This window comes from Hippocampus zosterae, chromosome 6, assembly GCF_025434085.1.
Source record: "Hippocampus zosterae strain Florida chromosome 6, ASM2543408v3, whole genome shotgun sequence".
Taxonomy (NCBI): Eukaryota; Metazoa; Chordata; class Actinopteri; order Syngnathiformes; family Syngnathidae; genus Hippocampus; species Hippocampus zosterae.
This window is the reverse complement of record NC_067456.1, coordinates 1,474,145-1,499,142: the sequence shown is the minus strand read 5'-3', so window position 1 is coordinate 1,499,142 and position 24,998 is coordinate 1,474,145. Positions and strand designations below refer to the sequence as shown.

The window sequence follows — 24,998 nt, the reverse complement described above, 5'->3', positions numbered from 1 at the left end:
GCAGTTTCTTTTTTTAATAAAATAACATGACAATATATCCACAAGTGTATATCTTGTGATTTTTCTTCCCGAACGTTTTGGGATCCCGAAATTGATTTCTCTGGTGTAATTTGGCATGTGGCCACCAGGTGACGGTGTTGATCGAAGATGTGGTTTCCTCACTTGTTGCTGCTAACAAAGAGAAAACTTTGGGTTTCTCTAGTTTTGAGTTATTGAAGATTTTTTTTAACAATTAAAAACTGCCACATCCTTAATCTTGAGGGTAAAACACACTTTTTGTTTTAATATTTAAAGTTTGCAGTTTCTTTTCTTTTTTTTTTGGTAAAATAACGGTAACGGTACAATATTCATTTTTTATTTAAAACGTTCCCAAGCATTTTGGCAGATGGTTGTCCTACTTTTTTTAAAACAGATTTCTATTGTCTCAGGCTGTAAAACTACACGATGTCGATGGAATCTACGTGACATCGTAGAATGCAGAACCGCATGCTGGCGGTTCGAATGGGTCGTCCATCCGCGGATTTTCGTCTTTCGCGGTGGCCTTCCCCGCGAGTAGCGGGTGCGAATCCAGTGCAATCGTAACCTGCCGACGTCATGACGTCGTGCACCAGGTGCGCCTGATTGAGGTGAGCGTCATGAGTTGCTCCCTGACGACTTGCCTTCTCCTGAGGCCACAACAGCTGATCAAGTGGGATTCGGAAAGTCAAGCGCGGCGTGCATCCTTGAGGGAGGGGTAATTGGGGGGGGGGGGGGGGGGGGGACCTGCATGTTTGCAGGACGGTGCAGCCCGCTCGTCATGTGCGTGAGCTTCCCATTTTTCTCCCCCTTGGAGTGCGTGTAAGGGAGGGGCGGAGCCGTACTTCCCCGCTTGCAGGCTCCCCCGAACCTCGCCTGTCGTCTTCCTGGCCGGAGCGCGGACGCTGCGCTCGGGGGAAACATTCCGCAACCTACCGGGGGACCTTTTCTTTTTTTTTTTTTTCAATTTCGATCCCTCTTTCCGCGCGTGCGCCAGTGCCACGCTGGAAACGGATCCCTTGAGACCGTTTCGCCCCCCCACTCCAAAAAAAAAGCGGCACCAAAACGACTACCAGGACCGCAGCGTTTGGATTACGAGCCGGCTTGGCCGCGACCATGGCGGCTCGGTGGATGGTGCTGGGCGCCCTGGCCGCAGCCCTGCTCGCCCCCCGGGGGACACACGGTGGGTATTTTTGTCCGCGTTGGTGAAGTGGGTCAGGGTTGATCGGGAGCCCCCCCCACCCTCCCATTCGGGGAGACTTTTCCGGCATTTTGGTGCACCCCGAGGGAGGTCACTCGCTAACTTTGCACCTGCTTGCTTCGAAGAGGGCAAAAGTGGCAGCGTTGTTTTTTTTTTGCCGAGTTGTGTGTGCATGAATGCAGATTTGGAAAAAAAACGTGGTTGGAGCCCAAGCCAGAATCTTTCTTTCTTTCTTTCTGCACTTGGGTTGTAAGATTGGATTCTAAAAGACAGCGGAGCAAACTTGGTCAAAAGCAAAACGTCACATGGGGAAAATCATTGTGAAAATAGTGGCGAAAAGACACAAAAACAACAGAAATGAGTTGGAAAGGTGTTTAAAAACAATCGCAGAGTGCCAGAAAAGGAAGATTTCTTCTCTGGCGCGTTGGACCACTGTTGCACTCGTCAACCAGGAAAGTATGCCTTGACCAAAAAAACAAAACACAAAAAGTTAGCCCGCTCTAGTTCTCGGTGGCGCCATCCATGATGGAGGATGCAGTGGGATGCTGTTGACAAACGGCAACGCATTTAAACACAAATGTGATTTTTCTCCCTTGTGTGCAAATTCTGTATGAAAGTGGAGAAAAGTTGGTGAAATGAGTCACGCGTGAACAGATTAAAATGAATTTTTGGCAATCTTGAAGTCGTTCTCAAAGGGATGTCGCCGCCAACTCTCGCCAGGTTGCGTATCATGAACCGGAACCAAATCCAATCTGGATTTGAGCCAGATTTGAACCGATTAGAAAGCGAACGTGGAAAATGTCACGTCATGATCATTCCGCGCCGCCGTCTCATCTCATAAAAACGCAAATGCTGGATTACGGAATTGAATCCCAAACCAAATTGAATCAAGATTGGATCCAGATTTCACATTGGGCGCCAGTACAATTGAAACATCTGCAATCCCGTTCTCACCTAGTTTAGATATTTGTCGCACGTGACTGTAATATGAACCCTAAATTCCATCCAGATTTGATCCAGATCAACCCAATGTAAACGTGAGAATCCATTTTACATCCTCTCACATATTCGATCAGATTTCGCATGCACTGTCACTCGGTGGAGAGTCAAAGCACGCGTAATCCCGATCCGTCTAATCTCACTATATCAAACTGGAATTGGTGTATGTTGGATTTGAATACAAAGAAATGTTTTAGAATTGAATCGTAATCCCGAAAAATTCCTTACGGCTCTGTGAAGGAGACTCCACCACGACGTCATGAGCTCACAGTCCATGTGCAGCAAATTTGATAATCCCAAACCATCATACACATAATCCCTGCGCTTGGAAACATGACCCAGATGTGCACTGATACTAATGTCCCCGCTCTTTCTCTTTCTGTGTATGTGTGTGTGTGTGTGTGTGTGTGTGTGTGTGTGTAGGTGTGTGCATCTCCGAGGGAGTCGTTCACGCGGTAGGTTCATCCTCCTCTTTCTTATTTTCTCACCGTGCCGGCCAAGATTGATACGGGATTATTTTGCGGAAAGGCCGATCGGTTACTCGCTCATAAATTATTCATGAAGGGGTGTCGTCTTAATGTGGGATCAGGAAGTAGAGGAGTGTGCCGGATGAGCTCATTGGACGAGTGACATTTAGAATACATGCAACTCTCTCTCGCGCTCTCACACACACACACATTCACCGAGTGTATGATCACTGCAGCCCAACTTTGTTCTGTTCTGCCGTTTGAGCCGCTCTTATTGGTCAGGAACCAGGAAGTGCATGGTAGAGGAAAGTAGTTAGTTCATCTCATGGCCTTCGATTTTCACGATCGAGATTGAGGGCAGTTTTAGAGGAACTCAAGACCAGGATGGTTGTGAATTTCTTGAATTTCAATGAAAAGAAGACACAAGTGACGGCGTTTGGTCCCAGAGTGGCCCTCGTGCATCCCATCCTTGGCAGTCGTTTGAAATCGGAGCGGCAAATCGGTGCCGTTGACTTCTTGCAGCTACAGCAGCTGGCTCAAGTCAAAGCTCTCGTTTCTCAAAAGCACTTTGAAACGGTCCTTCGGGCCTTCGTCACATCTCGGCAGGATTACTATCATGCACTTGACTTTGGAGTCAGCCAATCCTCCATGAAGCGTCTCCAGTTGGTCCAAAATGCTGCTGCTCGCCCCTTCACTGGTACTCGTAAGAGGGAGCACAGCACTCCCACCCTAGCATCCCTTCACGGGCTCCCGAAACATTTTCGAGTTCTTTTTAAGATCCTTTTTCTTGCCACTGGTGGACCAAAGTCGCGCTTCTCTTCCTTAAGTTTGCCTCGTTAGCAAATGGCGCTGGATTTTGATCCTACTTTAAAGGATGTTTGTTGCATGCCCGATCAAGAACGCCATTGATTTTTTTTTAAGCGATATCGGAGTCAAAATGCTTTTTGTAGTCGCCCGTCAAACGCCTCATGTGTGTCTTTGTTATTTAAAAGCGGCTGTGGAGGTAAGATCGGTACTTGTTTTCCCCTGTCACCTTGACCGCAGGCAAACCTTCAGCCGTGATTGTTGCCATGAGATTGCTTTTGATTTTGAACCGATATCCAAGTCACGATAGCTTCGGTAGTTGGCCGACGATCGTCAAATGAGTGCGAGTTTCTTTCAAAGCGGCTCTCAACGTTAGATCAGTACTTGTGCTTTGTCACACCCGGACTGCAGGCCGGGAGTTCACGGATGGGTTCCGCGTGCCACGGCGAGACTACGAATGACGATTTAGAGACGGAAAAGTCCAGATGATTTTGCGAGCTGGCCGTCGAATGGAATCGGAGTCGGTTTTTGTTCCTTGAAAATTGTCTCTCCGGGTTAGATTGGAACGTGTTCCTCGTCCCCGTACCGCATGACTGCTGCATGCGATCCTTTATTTTGTAGCTGGCCTTCACTTACTAAAATTGACTGCCTGAAATGTTGACCAGATGTTGCTCTCTGTCAAACCTGACATTTGACATGTTGATGAGTCTGCATTTTCAGGGGGGGCGGGGTGGGGGGTGGGGGGGGCTCGTCTCATGCTTGTAACTTTGGGAACAGCAGTGAAATTTGCACTTGTACGTAACCACCACTTGTGTCTCGCCCAACAACGAGGCATCTTACCGTAAAAGAGTTTCCAAAGAGAGTTCCGCCCCTTTTTCCGCACCCCCCCCTTGCGATGCCGTGTAATTACAGGCGGAAACGGCGGCGGGACATGACATACCCGCGACCGGATGCTTCCTGATGAAGGGGATCATTTGACACGGCCAACATGTTCAGTCAATGTTTTTAGTAGAAGGGTTTTTTTTGGGGGGGGAGCGTGGGTGGTGGGGAGATTGTTGCGCTTGCGACGTCCCAGCATGTCCCGACATGGTCCAAAGGGCCATTCTAGAGTTCAAAAGGAAGAAGCCTCTTTTCTCTCCGCCCCACCCCAGCCCCCCCGCCCCTTTGGCAGTCCTATTAGTGGGGACAGGAACAAACCCCCCCCCCAAAAAAATTGGAGATGAAAGTAGGCGAACATCACAGGTTGTTGTGCAATAGTGACAGGAGCAAAAGCAGATGTTCAGATTCCGAGCAGTCGGGGACTTTGCATTCAGATGGACGCGCTGACATTTTGCGCAAAATGTCAGCCGCTTCCTGATGAATGTGAACGGAAGCCGGGCCAAGTCCTCAAAAGTTCATCAACGACAAACCAAAACTCATTCGTGGTGGGAGTTTGTTTTTCGAAACACATCTTTGAAAAGAATTGCTCAAAAGGCCGAGAACTAAGTCGGACTGAATTGCGACGATACGGTGCCAAACTGATTTTGGGCATTTCGCCGGTGGGCGGGTCACGACTCTCGTCTGTCCGTACAAATTCCACCGAACAACTAACGTTTGTTCACGGCGGGCTTGCGCAAACCCCGGAGACTCTTGTGACTCGGTCGTGCGAGCGTATCGCGCGATTAGAATCGTCGCCGCCGACGGAGATAGGTCGCCAATTGTGATCCTTCAAACAACTGCTACTTCAGCAGATGCGCAGCGGCGGCGATGCCTACTATCCGGAAGTGACGTCAAGTCCGATGCCAGGCCCATCGGTGGCATCTGCACCCGACACTCAGTTACGTGGCGGCCTCCGTTTGAATGCCGTAACTGGAGCGGCGACTCGCCATGCCGGGAATTCCCGCCCGGCTGATATATTTGGACCTTGGAGCCGCTAAAGCCGCTAAAGCTGCTGTCGCGGCAGCGTGAGGATGTCTGTCAGTACGCGTGTCGAGCACTTTAAACCACAACCCGTTTAGGCGGCGATCGACGTGCCACCACAGGTGCCAGATTGAGGGAATGTAACACTTTGTCCTTTGCGACCCGTGGTGAATTTCCCTCGTGGAGGAAGAAAGGATCTATTTTGTCGACTGGCTGTCTGATCTATACAAAGTGGAAAATATGAGCCAAGGGACGGGAACTGTCATCAACAAACGCCGCGTTTCAACACGTCCCGTTAAAGAAACGGAACGATACGTGACGCCGAGTCGCGTTACATCAAGACGCGTGACGTCGTCGCGTCGCATTTCGACGTGTCGCTCGATGGCGCTTTGCGATGACGCAATTGTTACAGCCCGTTACGTTGCGCTACGTACGTCACGACGCGTATCGTTGCACTACGGTGCGTTATAATTTGTGTTTATTCCATTTCTATTCCGTTACGCGAGTTCACCTTCCGTAACAGAAAACAAAACAGCTCCGTTACGCGACGTAACTTTCAGTAACGTTCCGTAAAAGTATGTTTTACGCTAGTTTTGTTAAGTTATGTCACATGGAGTTACAGTGCGTTACGTTACTTCTGATAGATTGCGCTACTTCACCTTCCGTAACAGAAAACAAAACTGCTGTTACGCTACGTAACTTTCAGTAACGTTCCGTAAAAGTATGTTTTACGCTAGTTTTGTTAAGTTATGTCACACGGAGTTACAGTGTGTTACGTTACTTCTGGTAGATTGCGCTACGTGATGTCACGTCCTGTTACATGGGGATGTTTTGTTACCTTATGTTACTAACCACATATTGATTTGTAGAGGAAAAGATGAGATTAACCAAATTTGGACGTGGGAAATTTTGCCCCCCGCTGCCAGCGATATTACTTTTTGTCATTTTAGCTTACTTTATGCTACATGACTTTAGGTCTCTTTGTGTTGCTTCATCTTTTTATTTTTAAAGATAATCATATTAAAAAATAGCCATCATGAAAGCAATAAAATTTGGCTGAATTTTCCTCATAAAATTTTAGAGCCATGGAAATGCTAAGCAAAGATCCCACTAAAAATGTAAATGGAGGCTTTTATTTTCCCAACTCCAAGTGGCATAACCCATTCGTAACGATGCCCTTTCGTAATACTTATAAAGCAACCAACAGAAAAATCCAGAAAAGATCCAACAATCCTGAGGTCACCCAAGTGCCAAGTTCACACGGGGTCACGATAACTTTGCCGTCAAGTCCGTTTTTTTAATTGTATTTTTTCTGCGCACGCGCATCCCATCCATGCCCGCGTGCAACATTTACAAGGCGGCTGCTGTAAAAAGTGATGAAGCGACGGACGCCGCGCCGCCATTAAAGTCTGAGTGGGGCTTTTACGAGCACATTTTCTCTTTTCCAACGCCATGGCGTCAGGCACAGCGTCGCGTGTCGTTACTTCTCCCGACAGACTGTAAAAGTGTCACATTACCGGATTGAACATACTGATTGATCAACAATGATGCTTTTTTTTTTGGTCATATCCTTTTTCCTACTTACTAGAAAGTCGTGTTACTTCAAAGCCGTGATTGTCACGCCAGAGGCGAACATCTGCTTACTCGGTTCTGAAAATTCAGCCTCTTTTGCCAGACTCGGGAGCAACATGGAATTTGGTTGGCTTGTCAATTATGAGTAGGTCAACAAAAAGTCTCAAGAAGCCATATTTGGAACAGACGCGTTTTTGGTTTTGCTTTGAAACGGCCATTTCAGGGTCATTGTGGACGATTTACCTTCAAACTGTTTGGCAATTCATTCCCCACCGCTGCTGAGCAACTTTGAAATTTGGTAGAAATGTTCATCTCCAGGAGATCTACAAAAAAAAAAATTTGGGGTTTAATAGGCCATTTTAGGTCGTTCTGGACTCTTCCAATTCAGCCCCCAAAGACACATTGACTTGGCAACACGAAATTCAGCAGAGTAGACCCGCCAAAAGTGGCCATTTTGAGTCATTTTCACCTTTTCCAGGTGTCCTTGAAATTGTTTGTAAATTCAGCCCCTGAAGCCAATTCCACTTGGCAACATGAAATTCAGTCGAGAAGTCTATTTATGCTCAGACCCACAAAAAAATGCCCAAAGAAGCTATTTTGGAAGACACCATTTTAGGGACATTTATTTAGTAGAATAGTTTTCTCTGCTCAAACCCACAAAAAAATGTGTAGAAACATGAATAAAGGAAAGTAGCCATTTTGGTACAAATTGGCCGTTTTAGGCCACCTCAGCCTAGAGATTTTGAAAGCCCAGTCAGATGGGCAACACTAAACTGCAAAAGTACTGATTTTTTGCAGGGGCGCGGTAGCAAAAATTGATGAGTGGCCATAAAATTTCAAGCCATCCAATCAATGCACTCCGAAAGATCCGATTTTGACCAAACAGGTCAGTCAACGACATGAAATTTGGCAGGCGTGTCGATGAAAGCCAAGCGAGGGGAAAACCGGATTAGTGATGAGAAGTACCGCTGGGAGAACAGGAGGTCGGTGAGAAAACTGGGAGGAAGAGAATCCACAAAGTCAAAAGTGTTCGTTTGCTTTGTCCCTCCTGGGCCAGATTAGCGATTCCGCACGGCTTTGATGAGAAGCTACTTTGGATGCTAATTTAATGACGGGAGGTGTTTTTGTTTGTTTTGTTTTTACTAAAACCCAGATTGATTTTGACAATCTGACCAGAGGGTTTTTGCATTGCTTGGGACAAAAATCAAAACTAGTGCAAAAAAAAAAACAAATTCAATTCGTATCTCAAGGCGCCACGATGCTTTTCCAACGTTTAAAAGTCAACGTGAACTCCTGACAAGATGACACATGCTGCAGTGTGCTCCTTTGAGACCTACTTTGTGATGATGCCCCCCCACCCCCAAAAAATGAAAGTGTTCCAGGACACACACACACACACACGCACACAAATGGATCATCTGAGGACCAGCAAAGTCGCCACATGTGAATTATTAAGCATCTCGAGGCTGTGAAGTGCTGCTCCCTTTTTCGAGATGCTTTTAAAGCTGGCCAAACATTCCCCTCGCTTCCAAACTTGCAACGTTAGTTCTTGCTCGTCTTCATTTTTGATTTTGACGCTAACGCCGCCAACGGGAGTGTTTTACACGCGACCGATAATGTCAGGACAATTCCCACTTCATCCGAACGTGGAGGCGCAATGGTGTAGTGCGCATGCCGGGCCACTAGATGGCAATGTTGCGAAAGGACCTACAGGAAGTGTCTTTTTGAAAATTCCTTTTTTTTTGGTTGTTGCAACGCGTAAATGGAAGGAGGTTGTTTTAGAACATTCCCTTTTTTTCCAGTTCCTTAATTCCAGTTCCCCAACCCCCCCAGGTCACATTCAGCTGTTCCAGTCGGCTTTTCCTGACAATGATTTGCTCACCATGGAAAAGTAACATGGCAATTGTCACAGCGGAACTAGCCAGTTACTTTATTGTAGTTACTCGGTTTCTTTACTTTGTTAAAGTTACCGAGTTACAGATAGTTGGAGTCACTTAGTTCCAAACATGGGACGTGGCTGTGTTGAATATCAGAATCAGAATCAGAATCATCTTTATTGGCCAAGTATGTAGAACACACAAGGAATTTGTCTCCGGTATAACACGCTGCACTAGTATCATCGTAAACAACAAAATCATTGAACCATTTTAGAGTATACCAGTAGTTTTGTAGTACCATTTTGTGGTGCAAGAAGAGTGACTGTTTAAAGAGTTAATGGCTAGAGGGAAGAAGCTGTTTAAGTGTCTACTGGATTTGGTGCGCATGGATCTGTAGCGTCTGCCTGAGGGGAGTGGCTGAAAAAGGTGGTGGGCAGGGTGCGGGGGATCCAGGAGGATTTTCCGTGCCCTTGTCTTGATTCTTGCAGTGTGCAAGTCCTCAAGAATGGGTAGGGCGGTGCCAACGATTTTTTCTGCCGTCCTAACTGTCCGTTGAAGTCGGATTTTGTCCTTTTTTGTGGCGGCTCCAAACCAAACCGTGATGGAAGAACACAGGATTGATTCGATGACTGCTGTGTAGAACTGTCGTAGCACCTCCTGTGGCAGGCCATGCTTCCTCAGCAGCCTCAGGAAGTACATCCGCCGCCGGGCCCTTTTCAGGATGGAGATGGTGTTGACTTCCCACTTCATGTCCTGGGAGACTGTGATTCCCAGGAACTTGAAGGTCTCGACGGTTGACACGGGGCAGTTGGATAGTGTGAGGGGCAACTGAGGAGAAGAATGTGTCCTGAAGTCCACGATCATTTCTGATTCTGATTCTGATATTAACCAATCGCCTCCCAAGTGACGTGAAGCAGCCATTTCAAGGGCTTCTCATTAACACTAAATAAAGTTCAGCTGTTCGAATGGGCGTATCTTGACCTTTTTTGCTGAGTTATGCTTACCGCATGTCGCATTGCTTTTACTGAGTTCGCAAAGGCACTTGAAAGGCTGTTTTGGGGGTTTTGTGGCGGGTGTCTCAGAGGCCCACCATCATGCCGATGCTCCCTGGACTGGAACTAAGCCCCCCCTTGGCGTTCCGCTTCCATTCAGGGGCTCCCATTGAGGCGTCCTTTGGAAAGCACCCAGCGCGCTGTGGGTGGGTAAACAACTCGGCGGGCCGTTCCGACTCTTTTGTGTCTCCCGCCTCATTCGCACCACTCAAGCGTCTCTCATCTGGGAACGACAGTCCCAAGAGCCCCCCCCCCCTCCCACACCACCAGCACCCAAAAACCTCCTGCCAGGTCTTGTTTTAGTTTCCATTGCTTCCTCGTCGTCTTCTTGGCGGGTGCCTGCAGGCTACGTCTGTGCTACAGGCGCTTGCGTGCACGTCTTGTCTCCCTGTCGGGTTTACGTCCTCGCGAAAAGGCACTCTTCTTTATTGATTGCGTGCATGTGTGTGTGGCGGGAGGGGGGGGGGGGTGTATGTGTGGGTGGGAGAGCTGCAAGCAAGAACACATTTTTATTTTATTTAAAAAACTTTTACAAATAATGGGAATGATTTATTTAAACGACCATTCTGGAAACATCTGTATGGAGTGCTCTCGTTATTGCTAATGAGCAGGTCTTAAAATCGCAACCGGCAAAAACCGCATTGACGTTGATCAAGGTGGACAGTTTGCTTGGATAAGACGGACGGCAAACTTTCTCCAAAACAAAGCGTTTGTTTTTAAACAGGACCTCATAAATGGTCATGAAATGACATTTGTGGATTGCAGTTCATCTTGTTCCCAAATCTATGATTCAATCAAATATTAGAGGCTTTTTTTTGAATTTCAGCGAATCAATAATTAATGAGTTAAAAGTAGTACACATTAATACAATGTGTATATTCCTTCTTGACCGTTTAGTCTTTTTTTTTGTTTTTTTTGCAGTGGGCTTGTTTTCCTGCCTTTTTTGTGTGTGTGTTTGCGGGTTCCCCCCCCCCCCCCCCCCCCTCAAGGCTTGTGCCGCCGACGGTGATGGACGTTGGCCTCGGGGCACGCAGGAAGTTACCGCCTCGGGATGCTGATGACTTCATCCCGAGTGCAAGGCAAGATTTGTCTTCCCTCAGCATAAAAAGACAGAAGAAGCTTTCTCTCGGCTAAAAGTGTGCCGCCGCCGCCGCCGCTGCCGGAGATGCAGCAGCAGCAGCGGCGGCGTCGAGTTTGCTTCCTGGCTCCGATCACTTTTGTGCTGACTGAATGAAAAGGAACTGCGCATCTCAGACAACACTTCAATCAGTGTTAACATGAGCAACCGCAGGATGGGATCAAGTTCGGGGTTCAAGTCTGAGTTGGGGGTTTGAAGCCCCGGTTGGCTTGAAATACAGGGTTAGTGCTTCAAATGAGGGTTTGAAGCCTTCCTCCAGGCTTTTCTATAGGGCGTCCCGGTAGTCCAGTGGTTAGCACGTTGGCTTCACAGTGCAGAGGTACCGGGTTCGATTCCGGCTCCGGCCTCCCTGTGTGGAGTTTGCATGTTCTCCCCGGGCCTGCGTGGGTTTTCTCCGGGTGCGCCGGTTTCCTCCCACATTCCAAAAATATGCATGGCAGGCTGATTGAACACTCTAAATTGTCTCTAGGTGTGATTGTGAGTGCGAATGTTTGTTCGTTTCTGTGTGCCCTGCGATTGGCTGGCAACCGATTCAGGGTGTCACCCGCCTACTGCCCGAAGACGGCTGGGATAGGCTCCAGCACCCCCCGCGACCCTAGTGAGGATCAAGCGGCTCGGAAGATGAATGAATGAATGAATATATATATATATATGTCTCCGTTTTTAATAGTGTGTGTGTGTGTGCGTGTGTGTGTGTGAGTGACATTTAGCTCATCATCTTTATAAGGCAACAGGTGGATGATCAGCAGTTTACTCTCTCAAGCAGGATTGTTGCCATTTGTCTCGCAGCCAGAGCGTGAAATGAATGTCCCCAGAGCGTGTGTGTGTGGGTGTGTGTGTGTGTGTGTGTGTGTGTGTGTGTGTATGTGTGTCCATGCTCACGCACGCTAACCGACAGTCAAAACCTCAAATCAAAACGCAATCACTGTAGCCGCCGCTCTTATCGCTGCTGACGTTAGCAGCGACGCTAACGTCAGCGGCGGTCGCTAACAATGCTTTGACATCACGGCGATGCTGTTGGATGTCGACGACAGGCCCATATTGTTCCGGTCGCGACCACCGTGGGGGGGGCGTGGGCCCCCGTGGTACCGTGGTGGTGTTTGTTGAGGATTTCCAAGTGTCTTTGATGTTGACAAAAACGCGTCGGTTAGGTTGAACGATAGCCGAAATAAAAATCCTATTTGCGATCTTGGATTCGTCCCCGTTGCCCTCGTTGCCGGCGTCGCCACGGAGGCCGTCTGCCTTCGTGCGACATCTGCTGCTCGCTTCTCTCAGGTGGTCTCCACTGTCATTAGCTAGGGGAAGCGCCATTTAAAAAAAAAACAAGGTGACTCGCGCTGTCATTACGACCGAACGTGGCCCTTTAGCCCCCCCGGCGTGCTTGCGTGCGTGAAGGAAAAAAAAAAAAAAAAACAAAGCAATGCAGCTGGCAATGAATGATTTTTACACGCAGCTCCTGTCTCGGTTGTGTTTGATTGTTCAAGGGTGCCTAATAAAGTGAAATGAGGTGACTTGCAGACAATGAGGGGAATGGGCCGTTGTTTCCCTGGCAACCGGCGGGACACTTGGGATTTTTTTTTTCCACCCGAAAAAAAAAAAAAAATCGCTTTGGGCTCATAAAAAAAAAAAGTGCAAATGAGGGAGAGAAAAGATGAAAGGGAAAAAGTTATATTTTATCACGTTGATAAAACGAGTGTGGGAGACGATCAGAGAGCCGAGGACTTTTGGGGAAGTTTAAGGAGAACTTTTGAAGGCTCTAATGTGGATAAAAAACGTCCTTCAGATCCTTCTAGACGCCACCGACGGGGAGCTTGATGAAGTTTGCCACCTGTGGCATCCCACCTTTGAAGGCTGCAATATGGCGGCCTGCAATCCTCTCGCTTGATGTCTCTCGCGTCTCGTCTGCCCGAAATGTGAGAAAACATCAGCATTCTAACTTCATTTGCCGCATTAACGGGTTGCAGAAGGAACGGGGCAAAAGTGATTCTCCTCCAGGTGAATTTAAAAGAACGTCAAAACAATTACGTGTGTAAGAAAATATGTATATGCTCGTTGAATTTGTCGCCTAAACGGGCTGCAGTTGAGAATGAGATGGCAAGAGTGCAAAGGGATTATCCTCCGAATGAGCAAAAGAAAACATTTGACCCCAAACAATACAATTTGTGTATTGTGAGAAAAATACAGAAATTGTTGCCATGATGGGCAGCGGGAAAGGTTAACTGTGTGCCATTATTGTGAGAGAATAAAGACATGCTAACTTCATTTTATGCCTAAACGGGTAAGAATTGGTAAGAATGCAAAGCCATCTTCGTCCATCCCACTAAACAAAAGAAAAATTCCTCTTTAGTCAAAGAAGAAGGACATGGAAACTTAATTTGTTGCCTAAACGGGCTGCGGTTGTCGTTGAAATCAGAAGAGAGCACAGTGACTGTCATCCATGTGAGTTGGGGGAAACATTTCAGCTGAAAAAGTCAAGTCTCTGCCCTTAATTGTGAGCAAATAACATGCTAGCTTCATTTGTCGCCTAAATGGGCTGCAGTAGAAACTAAAAGAGGGAAGAGGAGAAAAAAGTGGCTCCATTTGAGTAGTGGACATTTTCCCTGAAAAAGCTATTCTGCTTGTCCTGTATGCAGAAATTGACACACTGATTCCATTTGCCGCCTAAATGGGTTGCTGTCAGGTCCATAGAAAAAGATTGTAACTCGGGGGGGAAAAAAATCAATGTGATTGCTCAACGTTTCACCACAAGTCACTGAAAAATGTACAGTTTATTCAAAGGTACACTTTTATTTTTTAAATCATACCCGTCTGATAGTTGAACAACTGATGATTGATGACTGATTGATTGTATTTTTTTAATTGTACTTTGGAGCCACATGAGTATTGGCGTCCGCAAAAAGTGAGCAACCAAGCGGCTAATTTGATGTGTTTGTGAGGCAGAGAAGCACCTCCCCAAAGTTCTCGCGCTTGGTTCCGTCCGACAGACCCGACAGTTAGAATCCCAAAGTGCTATAAAATGCAAGTTGACCTCTGGCAGGGTTGCTCGTCAACACCCCCCCCCCTCACCAAGCAACAAAAGGTTGCACGAGTGGAGCAGGTGAACTTTTGGCTTTTATAGAGCGTGACCGAGGACACGCAGTGACGAGGAAGAAGAGGGAGGAGGAAGGCCGTGTTTTCTTTTCACGGGTTTATGGTCTTGGCGGATTAGGATGTTCACCCCGCAGCTCAGGGCCTCTTTCGGGGGTGGCGGGGGAGTTTGGCACTTATTGTGCCATGAGCCATGGTGGTACTATTCTTCCAAATGAGTCTTTTTTGCCAGTAGACAGCAACATTTTACCAGAAAAAGTCACGTCTTGATAAACGGTCTTCATTGTGGGCGTGACATTTTAACTTTTGTTGTTTGTCGCCTAAACGGGCTGGAATAAATCTCGAACTAGGAAGAGAGCCTTACCAGTGAACTGAAACATGTCACCCAACAAAAGTCAAGTGTCTGCTGTTATTGTCAAAAAACAAGGATGATTACCTCTACCTCTTGCCTAAACGGGCTGCAATAAATGTCGAAAAAGAAATGGAGAATATGGATTGTCCTATTCGGTAGTAGATGCAGCACCCCCTCCCAAAAAAAGTCAGGTTTTCTTCCTATAGTCTAAGAAAAGAAGGATACTTTAACTTGACTTTTTTGGTTCCTCGACAGGATGCGGTGGAGGTCAAACTGAAAAGAGAACCAAGTGATCGTTCGCCACGACAGTAGCTTGTGACATTTTATTAAGAAAAAAAAATGCTTATTGTACAAAGCGATCGTCAAACTCTGTTTGTCGCCTAAATGGGCTGCAGTGGAGGTCAAAAGACGACGGTAGCTAAGTGGTTGTGCTCCCTATTAGAAGACAGAAACACTTAGCGGAAAAAGTCATGTCTGCTTTTCATCAGCTTTTACCGTTGTTGCTGAAACGGGCTGCAATGGAAGTGGAAATGGAAAGAGGACATAATAATTATGCTTCGCTGCACTAGACGGCAACATTTAACCAGAAAAAGATGCACGAAAACAAGGTCATTCTGTTTGTCACCTAAATGGGCTGCAGTGGATGACGGCATTAGCAAGACATCAAACGTGATTGTCAATCATGCCAGTAAGTCAAGTCGACTGTATTTATCGGAAGGATTCTAACTTCATTTGCTGCCCAAACGGGCTGTTGTGCACTATTGCTTTATTACCTTTGAAATTCTTGCTGAAAACCCGTCATTTTTGAAATTTGGTGTTTGCAAACGAGCCATCAAAACACAGCCTGCGGGCGTGTCAGCTGGTCCAGAGCGTGCCGAGGACAAGACAAGTCAAGTTCACACACAGTTGAAGGGGGGAAGCCTAGTCGGGCGGAGACTGTCGATGCTGTCATCACTGCCGTGCTCAATTGGTGATGTTGTCTTTGCACAAACTCACCAAAATAGTTCACACGGCGCTGCTCAATCGGCATATTTCAAAAATTCAGACCCAAAGAAAAAGCCCCGTAGAAAGAAAATAACAACTCGCTGTGAATATGGGAATCAGCCAGAAAGTGGGACCTGCTAAGACGGGCCTGATGTGATATATACGATGGTAATTTGATTTCAGCCTTTCAACAAAGTTGTGCTCCGTCGTTTGCAATGTCCTGAAGCAATTGGAGCAGAATAGATTTTACGATGCCATTAAATCACACCTGCCTAATTGGGCTACGCTAGAACTGGAAATAGAAAAAATAATCATTTTGATCCATACCTGTTAGAAGAGTCAATAAATTCACACATTTTAGTTGCTGCCTTAACGGGCTGCTGTAAATACAAAAAGAGGAAGATCGGCAAAGTAATTGCCCTGCTTGCCATGACTGAGTAACATTTACCCCATAACTGAAGTTTACTCCTTCATTGTAATAAAAAGCTCTTCCTACATTCATTTGCTGCCTAAATGGGCTGCTGTGGGTCCTGAAATGGCCTTTTGAGCAAAATGATTCTCCTGCGTGCCACTATGGGGCAATATTTTACTCATGTGTTGTGTGTCGTCATTGATAGAAAATAAGGACGAGTCAACTTCATTAATGACTAAACGGGTTGCTGTGGATACTGCAATGGGTCTTTGAGCAAAGTGATTGCCTTGCATGTTGCTATGGGCCAACATTTTATCCCCAAATATTAGGTGTGTGTGCTATTATATTTAGAGAATAGGGGCATGCCAACTAAACGGGCTGCGTACCCTGAAATAGGAAGAGTGCAAAGTGGATTTGTCGTCAAGTCAACGAGTTGCCGCGTTAGCGCTCGTGCAGCCCTCGCTTGCTCTCTCCAATTCCTCCCCGTTCATCCACTGATTTTTTTTTTCCGCCACCGTGTCCATACTTCATCCTACATTTTCAAAAGCGGCGGCAGATGTTCAAACGCTCCCCCCCCCCTTGCCCCCCCCCCCCCTGAACTCGGGCGTACGCCGACGTCGGATTTCCCCGCTTTCATCTCCTCCGTTGCGAGGCCTTCGTTTACAGGCTCAAATTATTCCCCATGTGAGTTAAAAGAGCCCCCCCCCCCCCCCCCGCCCCCGCTCACTCATTCCCCATGTCCCCCTCCCTTCCCCCGATGCGCCACCTGAGAGCTCCCCCCTTTAATGTTTTTTTTTTTTTTCATTCAAGAGCCCAAGCTTGATGATGATGATGATGAGTATCTTTCTAGCCACTTCACAACAGCATAATTATCAATCATTTTGAACTTTCGGTCAAGATATCAATAACAATCACCAAGGTAGTCACCAAAATTGTTCTTCTTATTATTTCTGTGTTGGTTTTCAATTTTTAAAAAAAAACGTTTAAAAATGACTAACCGAAGCAAAAAAAAAAAAAAAGATCCTCCCGATCCCTCGTATTTAAAAACGCCGGGCTACTTCTTTTGCTTTATTTTAGCCATACTAGCTTTGGATTCCAAGCACAAAACTTGAAGGTCAACACTCCCAGACTGATGACTTACTCCCACTTTTGGCGTGTGTGTGTGTGTGCGCGTGCGTGTGTGTACGCGCGTGAGCGTGTGTGTGTGGGATGTTTGGTGCATTCTTATTGATTTTCCCCGAGTGCCAAAGAGAGTTCAGCTCTTTGGCTTGTTTACATATTTAACATAACGAGTGCACTTAGTAGCCGGCGGGCGCTAAGCTACGTCTCTCGGCTGATGTGTGGCAACAGGATCGTGTCAGACGAGGCCTCGAGTTGCGGCGCTGAAAGATGATGGAAGGCGGAGGAGAGGGGGGGGGGGGGCTAGGGGAAGGGGCAACGTGGGGTTGAGTGAGACGGACTTCCGCCAAGGTGCAAGTTTGAAACATGGCTGGTAGATTGGGGAGAGAGAAAGAAACCCGAAAGGAAAAGAAACAAGGCAGACGCCGTTCCACTCCGCTCCTCCAGATGGCAGTAATGAACATTTGAAAGGCATGATGATTTACTGCCCCACTTTTACTGTTCCACTCCACAGTCTCCACTTTGTTGTACAATGCCCTCAGTCTCCTACAGAATTAATTTCTAAAGAAAAATACAACTTGACTCTACAAATGATAACCTTTTGTTTAACATGTTTTCGTACCTTCACTCTGGACACTACGGCATTACACTCCGCAGTCTCCACTTTGTTGTACTCTGCCCTGAGTCTCCTACAGAATTAATTTCTAAAAAAATACGAAATTGACTCTACAAATGATAACCTTTTGTTGAACATGTTTTCGTACCTTCACTCTGGACACTCCGGCATTACACTCCGCAGTCTCCACTTTGTTGTACTATGCCCTCAGTCTCCTACAAAATTAATTTAAAAAAAATACAACTTGACTCTACAAATGATAACCTTTTGTTGAACATGTTTTCATACCTTCACTCTGGATACTCCGGCATTACACTCCGCAGTCTCCACTTTGTTGTACTCTGCCCTCAGTCTCCTACAGAATTAATTTCTAAAAAAAAATACAACTTGACTTTACAAATGATAACCTTTTGTTGAATATGTTTTCGTACCTTCTCTCTGGACACTCCGGCATTACACTCCGCAGTCTCCACTTTGTTGTACAATGCCCTCAGTCTCCTACAGAATTAATTTCTCCGCAGTCTCCACTTTGTTGTACAATGCCCTCAGTCTCCTACAGAATTAATTTCTAAAAAAAAATACAACTTGACTCTACAAATGATAACCTTTTGTTGAACATGTTTTCGTACCTTCACTCTGGACACTCCGGCATTACACTCCGCAGTCTCCACTTTGTTGTACTCTGCCCTCAGTCTCCTACAGAATTAATTTCTAAAAAAAAATACGAACTTGACTCTACAAATGATAACCTTTTGTTTAACATGTTTTCGTACCTTCACTCTGGACACTACGGCATTACACTCCGCAGTCTCCACTTTGTTGTACTATGCCCTCAGTCTCCTACAGAATTAATTTCTAAAAAAAATACGAACTTGACTCTACAAATGATAACCTTTTGTTGAACATGTTTTCGTACCTTCACTCTGGACACTCCGGCATTACACTCCGCAGTCTCCACTTTGTTGTACTCTGCCCTCAGTCTCCTACAGAATTAATTTCTAAAAAAATACGAACTTGATTCTACAAATGATAACCTTTTGTTGAACATGTTTTCATACCTTCACTATGGACACTACGGCATTACACTCCGCACTCTCCACTTTGTTGTGCAATGCCCTCAGTCTCCTACAGAATTAATTTCTAAAAAAAATACGAAATTGACTCTACAAATGATAACCTTTTGTTGAACATGTTTTCGTACCGTCACTCTGGACACTCCGGCATTACACTCCGCAGTCTCCACTTTGTTGTACTATGCCCTCAGTCTCCTACAAAATTAATTTAAAAAAAATACAACTTGACTCTACAAATGATAACCTTTTGTTGAACATGTTTTCATACCTTCACTCTGGATACTCCGGCATTACACTCCGCAGTCTCCACTTTGTTGTACTCTGCCCTCAGTCTCCTACAGAATTAATTTCTAAAAAAAAATACAACTTGACTTTACAAATGATAACCTTTTGTTGAACATGTTTTCGTACCTTCACTCTGGACACTCCGGCATTACACTCCGCAGTCTCCACTTTGTTGTACTATGCCCTCAGTCTCCTACAGAATTAATTTCTAAAAAAATACGAACTTGACTCTACAAATGATAACCTTTTGTTGAACATGTTTTCGTACCGTCACTCTGGACACTACGGCATTACACTCCGCAGTCTCCACTTTGTTGTACTCTGCCCTCAGTCTCCTATAGAATTAATTAAAAAAAAAATACAACTTGACTCTACAAATGATAACCTTTTGTTGAACATGTTTTCGTACCTTCACTCTGGACACTCCGGCATTACACTCCGCAGTCTCCACTTTGTTGTACTCTACCCTCAGTCTCCTCCTCAACAAAACGTGTCACATTAACTCTCGGCGCTTTGCTAGAAATCCCAAACTAACCCTGGAAATGATGACCTTAGCTGACCACGCCGTTGTGCATTAACTGCGTATGTCGCACTTGGCCGCACTTTGCCCCCAGTTTCCAGTTTCGCTGTTTCGATGTCGAGGTGTCGTCTCATGTTCCCGCTTCTTCCGGTACTAAAAAAAGAAAGCGTTTTCCTTTATGGGGACCATAAATAGTCGTGCACAGCGGTCTTGGAGTATCGAGTTGTCCAAAATGTGGACAATTGCCTTTGGCCTTCATATTCCATTACAAATTCAAAATAGCTGCGGACGGTGTTTGCAGCTGTTTTTCGCTGCTAAAAAAATCCGCCGTGCGCCGCCTCACTAAATATGGACGCCGCTGTCATGGAGTCGCAGGAACAACTGCTCTGGCGGTTGACGTGAACCCAACAATTCCGGGGTAATAGAATGTCAGGGAGGTCCCTATCAGAGCAGGATGTTGTGTCAGCAGCCCCTTTCACACTGCCTGGAAAGTCTGGACTTTTCTTTTTTTTCCTCCCGTCACTATTCTGTGTGAAAGGCACTGACGCAAAGTTGGGGTACGATTAATATGAGCAATAGAGAGGTGGCGTCGGAGCAGGAATTGGTGTCGATGTCCCTTTCACGCTGCCATTTCAAGCTGTCTTTTACCCACGTCCCTGTTTTTTTACTGTGTGAAAGGCACAGACATAGAAAGGTGGTGACAAAGAATACCTGTCAAATTTCATCTCCCTGGAGAGATTTGAGTAAGTCAGAATGGAATGACACGTCAGTAGCCCCTTTCACGCAGAGTCAAAGTTGTTGCTTTTCAGGTGTCATAGGTGATGTGCAAAAGGCACGCAAAATGGGGGGGTGTAATTGACAGGCTAATTTTCTGGGCTCAGAGGTTGTCGAGTGTAATGTCATGTCAATAGCCCCTTTCACACTGCGCGTCAGAGCCTTTTTTTCCTCCTCATGGTGTCATTGTCTGCGTGAAAGGCATCCATTTGGAACGTTTGCAGTTATATAGCGTATCAGAGAATTTGTATCAGCAAGTCCACTTCTGGTCTTTTTCACTACCTCGTCTCACCTGTGCCGCAGGTCATTATCAACCCCCATTTTACCCCCCCCCCACGCCCCCCCTTTCTCCACCTTTCTTGGTGGACACTAATGCATTTTCATTTGTTCTTGCCTTGCGATAAAAGCCCTTCATCTTCTCCCTCCTCCTCCTCATTGTTTCCTCACTCAGCACTTGTCTGATTTACTGCAGGCTCACTCGCACCGGTGTTGTGTTACCGACGCATCGTCGATGCGCACACACACACACGCACACACACGCACACACACACACACACACATTTTCCATTTTACTTTGACTTCACCTCTTCTGTTTTGTTGTTTTCATATAAACAGCGGGGAACTGTTTTTGACATTTTGTCATGAATGAATCCAGAATTTGATACGGCAAATACGGGTTTCTCAAAATAAGCATTTTGAGCATTTCAGGAAAGAAAAAAAAGTCAGACTTTAATTGAATTAAATAAAATGCCCTCACAAAAAATATACAGTATATACAAAATAAAACAAAAAGAAGTATCATGACCAAAATCTTTCCCCTCAAATTACAACAATAAACCCAATCAAATGTCAGAATGATAATCAGAATTTTTATCATAAATGATTAAAAAAAAACAATAAAATGTTATTGTTACATTTTTAATTATTAAAATGTATGAATTAAATGAAATACAGGCGGCCCGGTAGTCCAGTGGTTAGCACGTCGGCTTCACAGTGCAGAGGTACCGGGTTCGATTCCAGCTCCGGCCTCCCTGTGTGGAGTTTGCATGTTCTCCCCGGGCCTGCGTGGGTTTTCTCCGGGTGCTCCGGTTTCCTCCCACATTCCAAAAACATGCGTGGCAGGCTGATTGAAAACTCTAAATTGTCCCTAGGTGTGAGTGTGAGTGCGAATGGTTGTTCGTTTCTTTGTGCCCTGCGATTGGCTGGCAACCGATTCAGGGTGTCCCCCGCCTACTGCCCGGAGACAGCTGGGAATAGGCTCCAGCACCCCCCGCGACCCTAGTGAGGATCAAGCGGCTCGGAAGATGAATGAATGAATGAATAAATGAAATACAAAGGTGTGAACAAACCTGTATAATATAACACGAACATAATGAAAATCATAATAATAAATACATGAAACGAATGCAAAGAAATATGCCCTGCAGGCAAAATGCGTTCCAATTTGCCGCCGGTTCCTCATCGCTTGCGTTTGACAGGTGACAGCTGTCAATCGGGAGACCCCATGACCTTTCCTCTTACTTCCAACAAGCTCGCGAGCCTTCTCGGGATTGGCTCTGGCTGCCGCGCGACAGTTCAGCCCGACCGAAAAAAAAAAATAATAATAATAATTAAATGATGTGAAGGAAAATTGTAAATAGTACTGCGATTTATCCATTTTGTGTTCATATTGCATTTAATTGAAAGATGTTTGTTGTTTTTTTTGTCTGTCTTCTTTCTTCTTTCTACATATATTCTTGCTGCTGGAGGCTGTAAATGTCCCCAGTGTGGGACGAATAAAGGATATCTTATCTTATCTTATCTTACTTAACGAACTGTAGAGCATCCACACTTTTAAGATAAGATAAGATATCCTCATTTTGGTCTCATTGGAGTGCCAACAACAGACGACGCGTCTTTTGTTCGTTCGATTTTGGCTCTCCGTGAGTGGTCAAAACGATCGGGGGGGGGGGGGGGGGATTCTCATTGCGATCATAATGGCGCTGCCTTTCCCTACTAAGCAACCCTTTGCAGGCTTCCTCTCGACACGTACAGTACGGTAGAGTCGGCGTGTGTCCATTGCACCTAATTTAGGCCCGTCTTGTCTTGGCGGCGCTCTCCTTCGAACGCCGCTCCAGTTAAATGCCGACCCCCCCCCCCCCCACCTTGGGGCCAAATACCGGATGCGTTTACATCCTTTGGTCCGTCATCGCAAACATGTCAAAACATCATCGCGCACTGTGTACAGTCGGCCCGCAGGAAGTGTTTAGTGTGCGTGTGTGTGTGTGTGTGTGTGTGTGTGTGTGTGTGTGTGTGTGCGCGTGTGTGTGTGTGTGCGCGCTCACTCTCGTCTCCACACTCCGAATGTACCAATGTTAATGTGTGAATTTAAAATCCTCTTAGCACCCTCCTATGAAGACTTCCCGCCCCACTTAAGCTCCACATCCATTCTAAGACGTTAGCTTCCGACCGACGCTCACTGCTGGGGGCGGGGGGTGGGGTGGTTTGTTTGTTTGTTTGTTTTTTTTAATGTAAATATGCCATCCCGCTCCTGAACACCTCGCCCTCAACCGCCCCGGAGCGTGTCGAGCTTCTGTTAGGCGTTGATCCACCCGCAGCGAGATTGAGTCTCGCGCCGCTAATGACCGTGTACAGTCCGTTCGCCTCAGACGCAGAATGTTGACGCCTTAGCGATATAGGAAGAAAAAAGGAACGGGGGGGGGGGCGGTAGGAAGTTGAGAGAGACGGATTGAAGGCAGGAAAGGTGGGAAGTTGCGAAGGAGGGCGACAAGCAAAGCATCCAAGGGAATGGATTAGCAAGGACGCGGTGGATGGGAGGAAAGCGGGGATTAAAAGGAAGTTTGGAGGAAAGAGTTAAAGATGTGTAGGAAGTTGACTTTTTTGAATTTTGTGACTTAAAAAAAAAGGTATTTCTAGCTTTGACTGTCCTTTGTTAATTAGCTTTAGCACGTTGGTTAGCTTGATCAAAAACAACAAAAGAGCTTTGTCATGAAAAGAAACAGGTCAAGCACTACTTTTTTTTTGTTTGGGGTTCTCCATTTATTCCATGAACTGCATCATCTTTTCTCGCTATTCTCACCCACACTTTCTACGAGCGACCATCACACATTGTCCGTCCCCTATACTGTATGTACATACAGTAGCATACATGTACCTGCTCTGTTCAAGTGCCAGGTGCTTAATTTAGTCTGACATTTCTCGCACTCATAATCAAACACGAGTCACCCCAGCATCTTGATCTTCTACTCAAAAGCTGTGCTGATATCATTTCCAAAGCAGCTTACAGGGATCTACTTGTCTTTACAGCTGTTTATAAATCTGAACTTTGCAGACAAGCTGGGCGAGACCCTCTATGGCAGTCTATGGCAGTAACCGGTTGGATTCCAGTTGATGAATTTCAACGCCCGTGGGAAGTGAAGGAGTTGGGAAAAAAAAGATGTTACTTGTGTGAAAGTTGGAAGAGAAAATGGTTACGAAAGAAATTACGTTATGGTGTAGATGAAGCAAGAATGGTAATGGGAAACGTTTCCTGCCCAGCCTCAGACGACCCAACGGCAGCAAGGCCGTGCATTATTAAAGAGCAGGGGAAGGGGGGGGGGGGGGACTCAAGGGTCCCCTCAAAGGCACCGCGTCAACAGAAAAACCTTGCTTGAAAAAGCTGCCCGGTGCATATGAATTATGAAGCCTTTGTTTTGTTAGCCCTAAAAGCTAAACGCTAGCAGCTGTTTGTCAGATCAGTCGCCCGGCGGGTGCGACTGGCACATTTTCGCGGAGGTGAGTCCCGACATCATCGTATCCCATTGGACGCTTGTTAAATTGCTATCTTGAGTCGACAACTCCTCAGCAAACGGAAAGAATTGAGTTGACATCCGGCCGTGTCCAGTATTTGGTTTGTGATACGCACGTTTGTTGTTTTTTTCTGGAAAATGATTTGTGATATGATGAGAAAGTTGCATTTTATTTTAGAAAAGAAAAGATTCGTCTTTTTTGGAAGGGCGGAAAGTGAGATCCCGCCCCCCGCCCGGTTGCTTGTCACATTATTTGTCTTGCGTGTCTATTTGTGTGCCGGTAAATGGGTTAGCGTGGACCGGAATAATCTGTGTGGCTCCCAGTGTAGAGCGCCGATATAAATACACTTGATAGGACCACGCAAGCAGATGTTTCTCTATGATAGCGTCTGAATGAATCATCTCACTCCTCACGTCTATTTATGAGGCGTTTTTTTGGGGGGGGGGGGGGTCATTTTAATGCTTCCCAAGAGCATAAGGCCTAACGTATTAGATAGGCTGCCAAAGAATAAACTACAAGGATTTTACTACTTTGAAACAGGCCAACTGTGGGATTCAGTCGGTCCTAAAGTATCACCTGCCTAGATGGGTTGCCAAGTAATGTGGAAAATCAGGTAAACGGGAAAAGTGCAAGCCGTGCCGTCTGAATTAATCATCTCACTCCTCACGTCTATTTATGAGGCGGGGACTATGGTTTTTTTTGGGTGGGGGGGGGAGTCATTTTAATGCTGCCAACTGTGGGATTCAGTAAGGCCTAAAGTATCACCTGCCTAGATGGGTTGCCAAGTAATGTGGAAAATCAGGTAAACGGGAAAAGTGCAAGCCGTGCCGTCTGAATTAATCATCTCACTCCTCATGTCTATTTATGAGGCGGAGACTGTTTTTTTGGGGGGGGGAGTCATTTTAATGCTTCCCAAGAGCATAAGGCCTAACTTCCTAGATAGGCTGCCAAAGAATAAACCAC

The 24,998-nt window shown here is 46.1% G+C and overlaps 1 protein-coding gene across 1 annotated transcript in view; it reads left to right on the top strand.

Moving 5' to 3' along the window:
* The first annotated feature begins 731 nt into the window (after positions 1-731).
* Positions 732-24,998, top strand: part of fras1 (Fraser extracellular matrix complex subunit 1) — a 110,394-nt gene continuing 86,127 nt past the window's right edge. The window contains exons 1-2 of the mRNA XM_052069131.1: positions 732-1,198; positions 2,639-2,670. Of these exons, the coding sequence (XP_051925091.1) occupies positions 1,132-1,198; positions 2,639-2,670 (99 nt within the window). The 5' untranslated portion in view covers positions 732-1,131. The remainder of the gene's footprint in view (positions 1,199-2,638; positions 2,671-24,998) is intronic.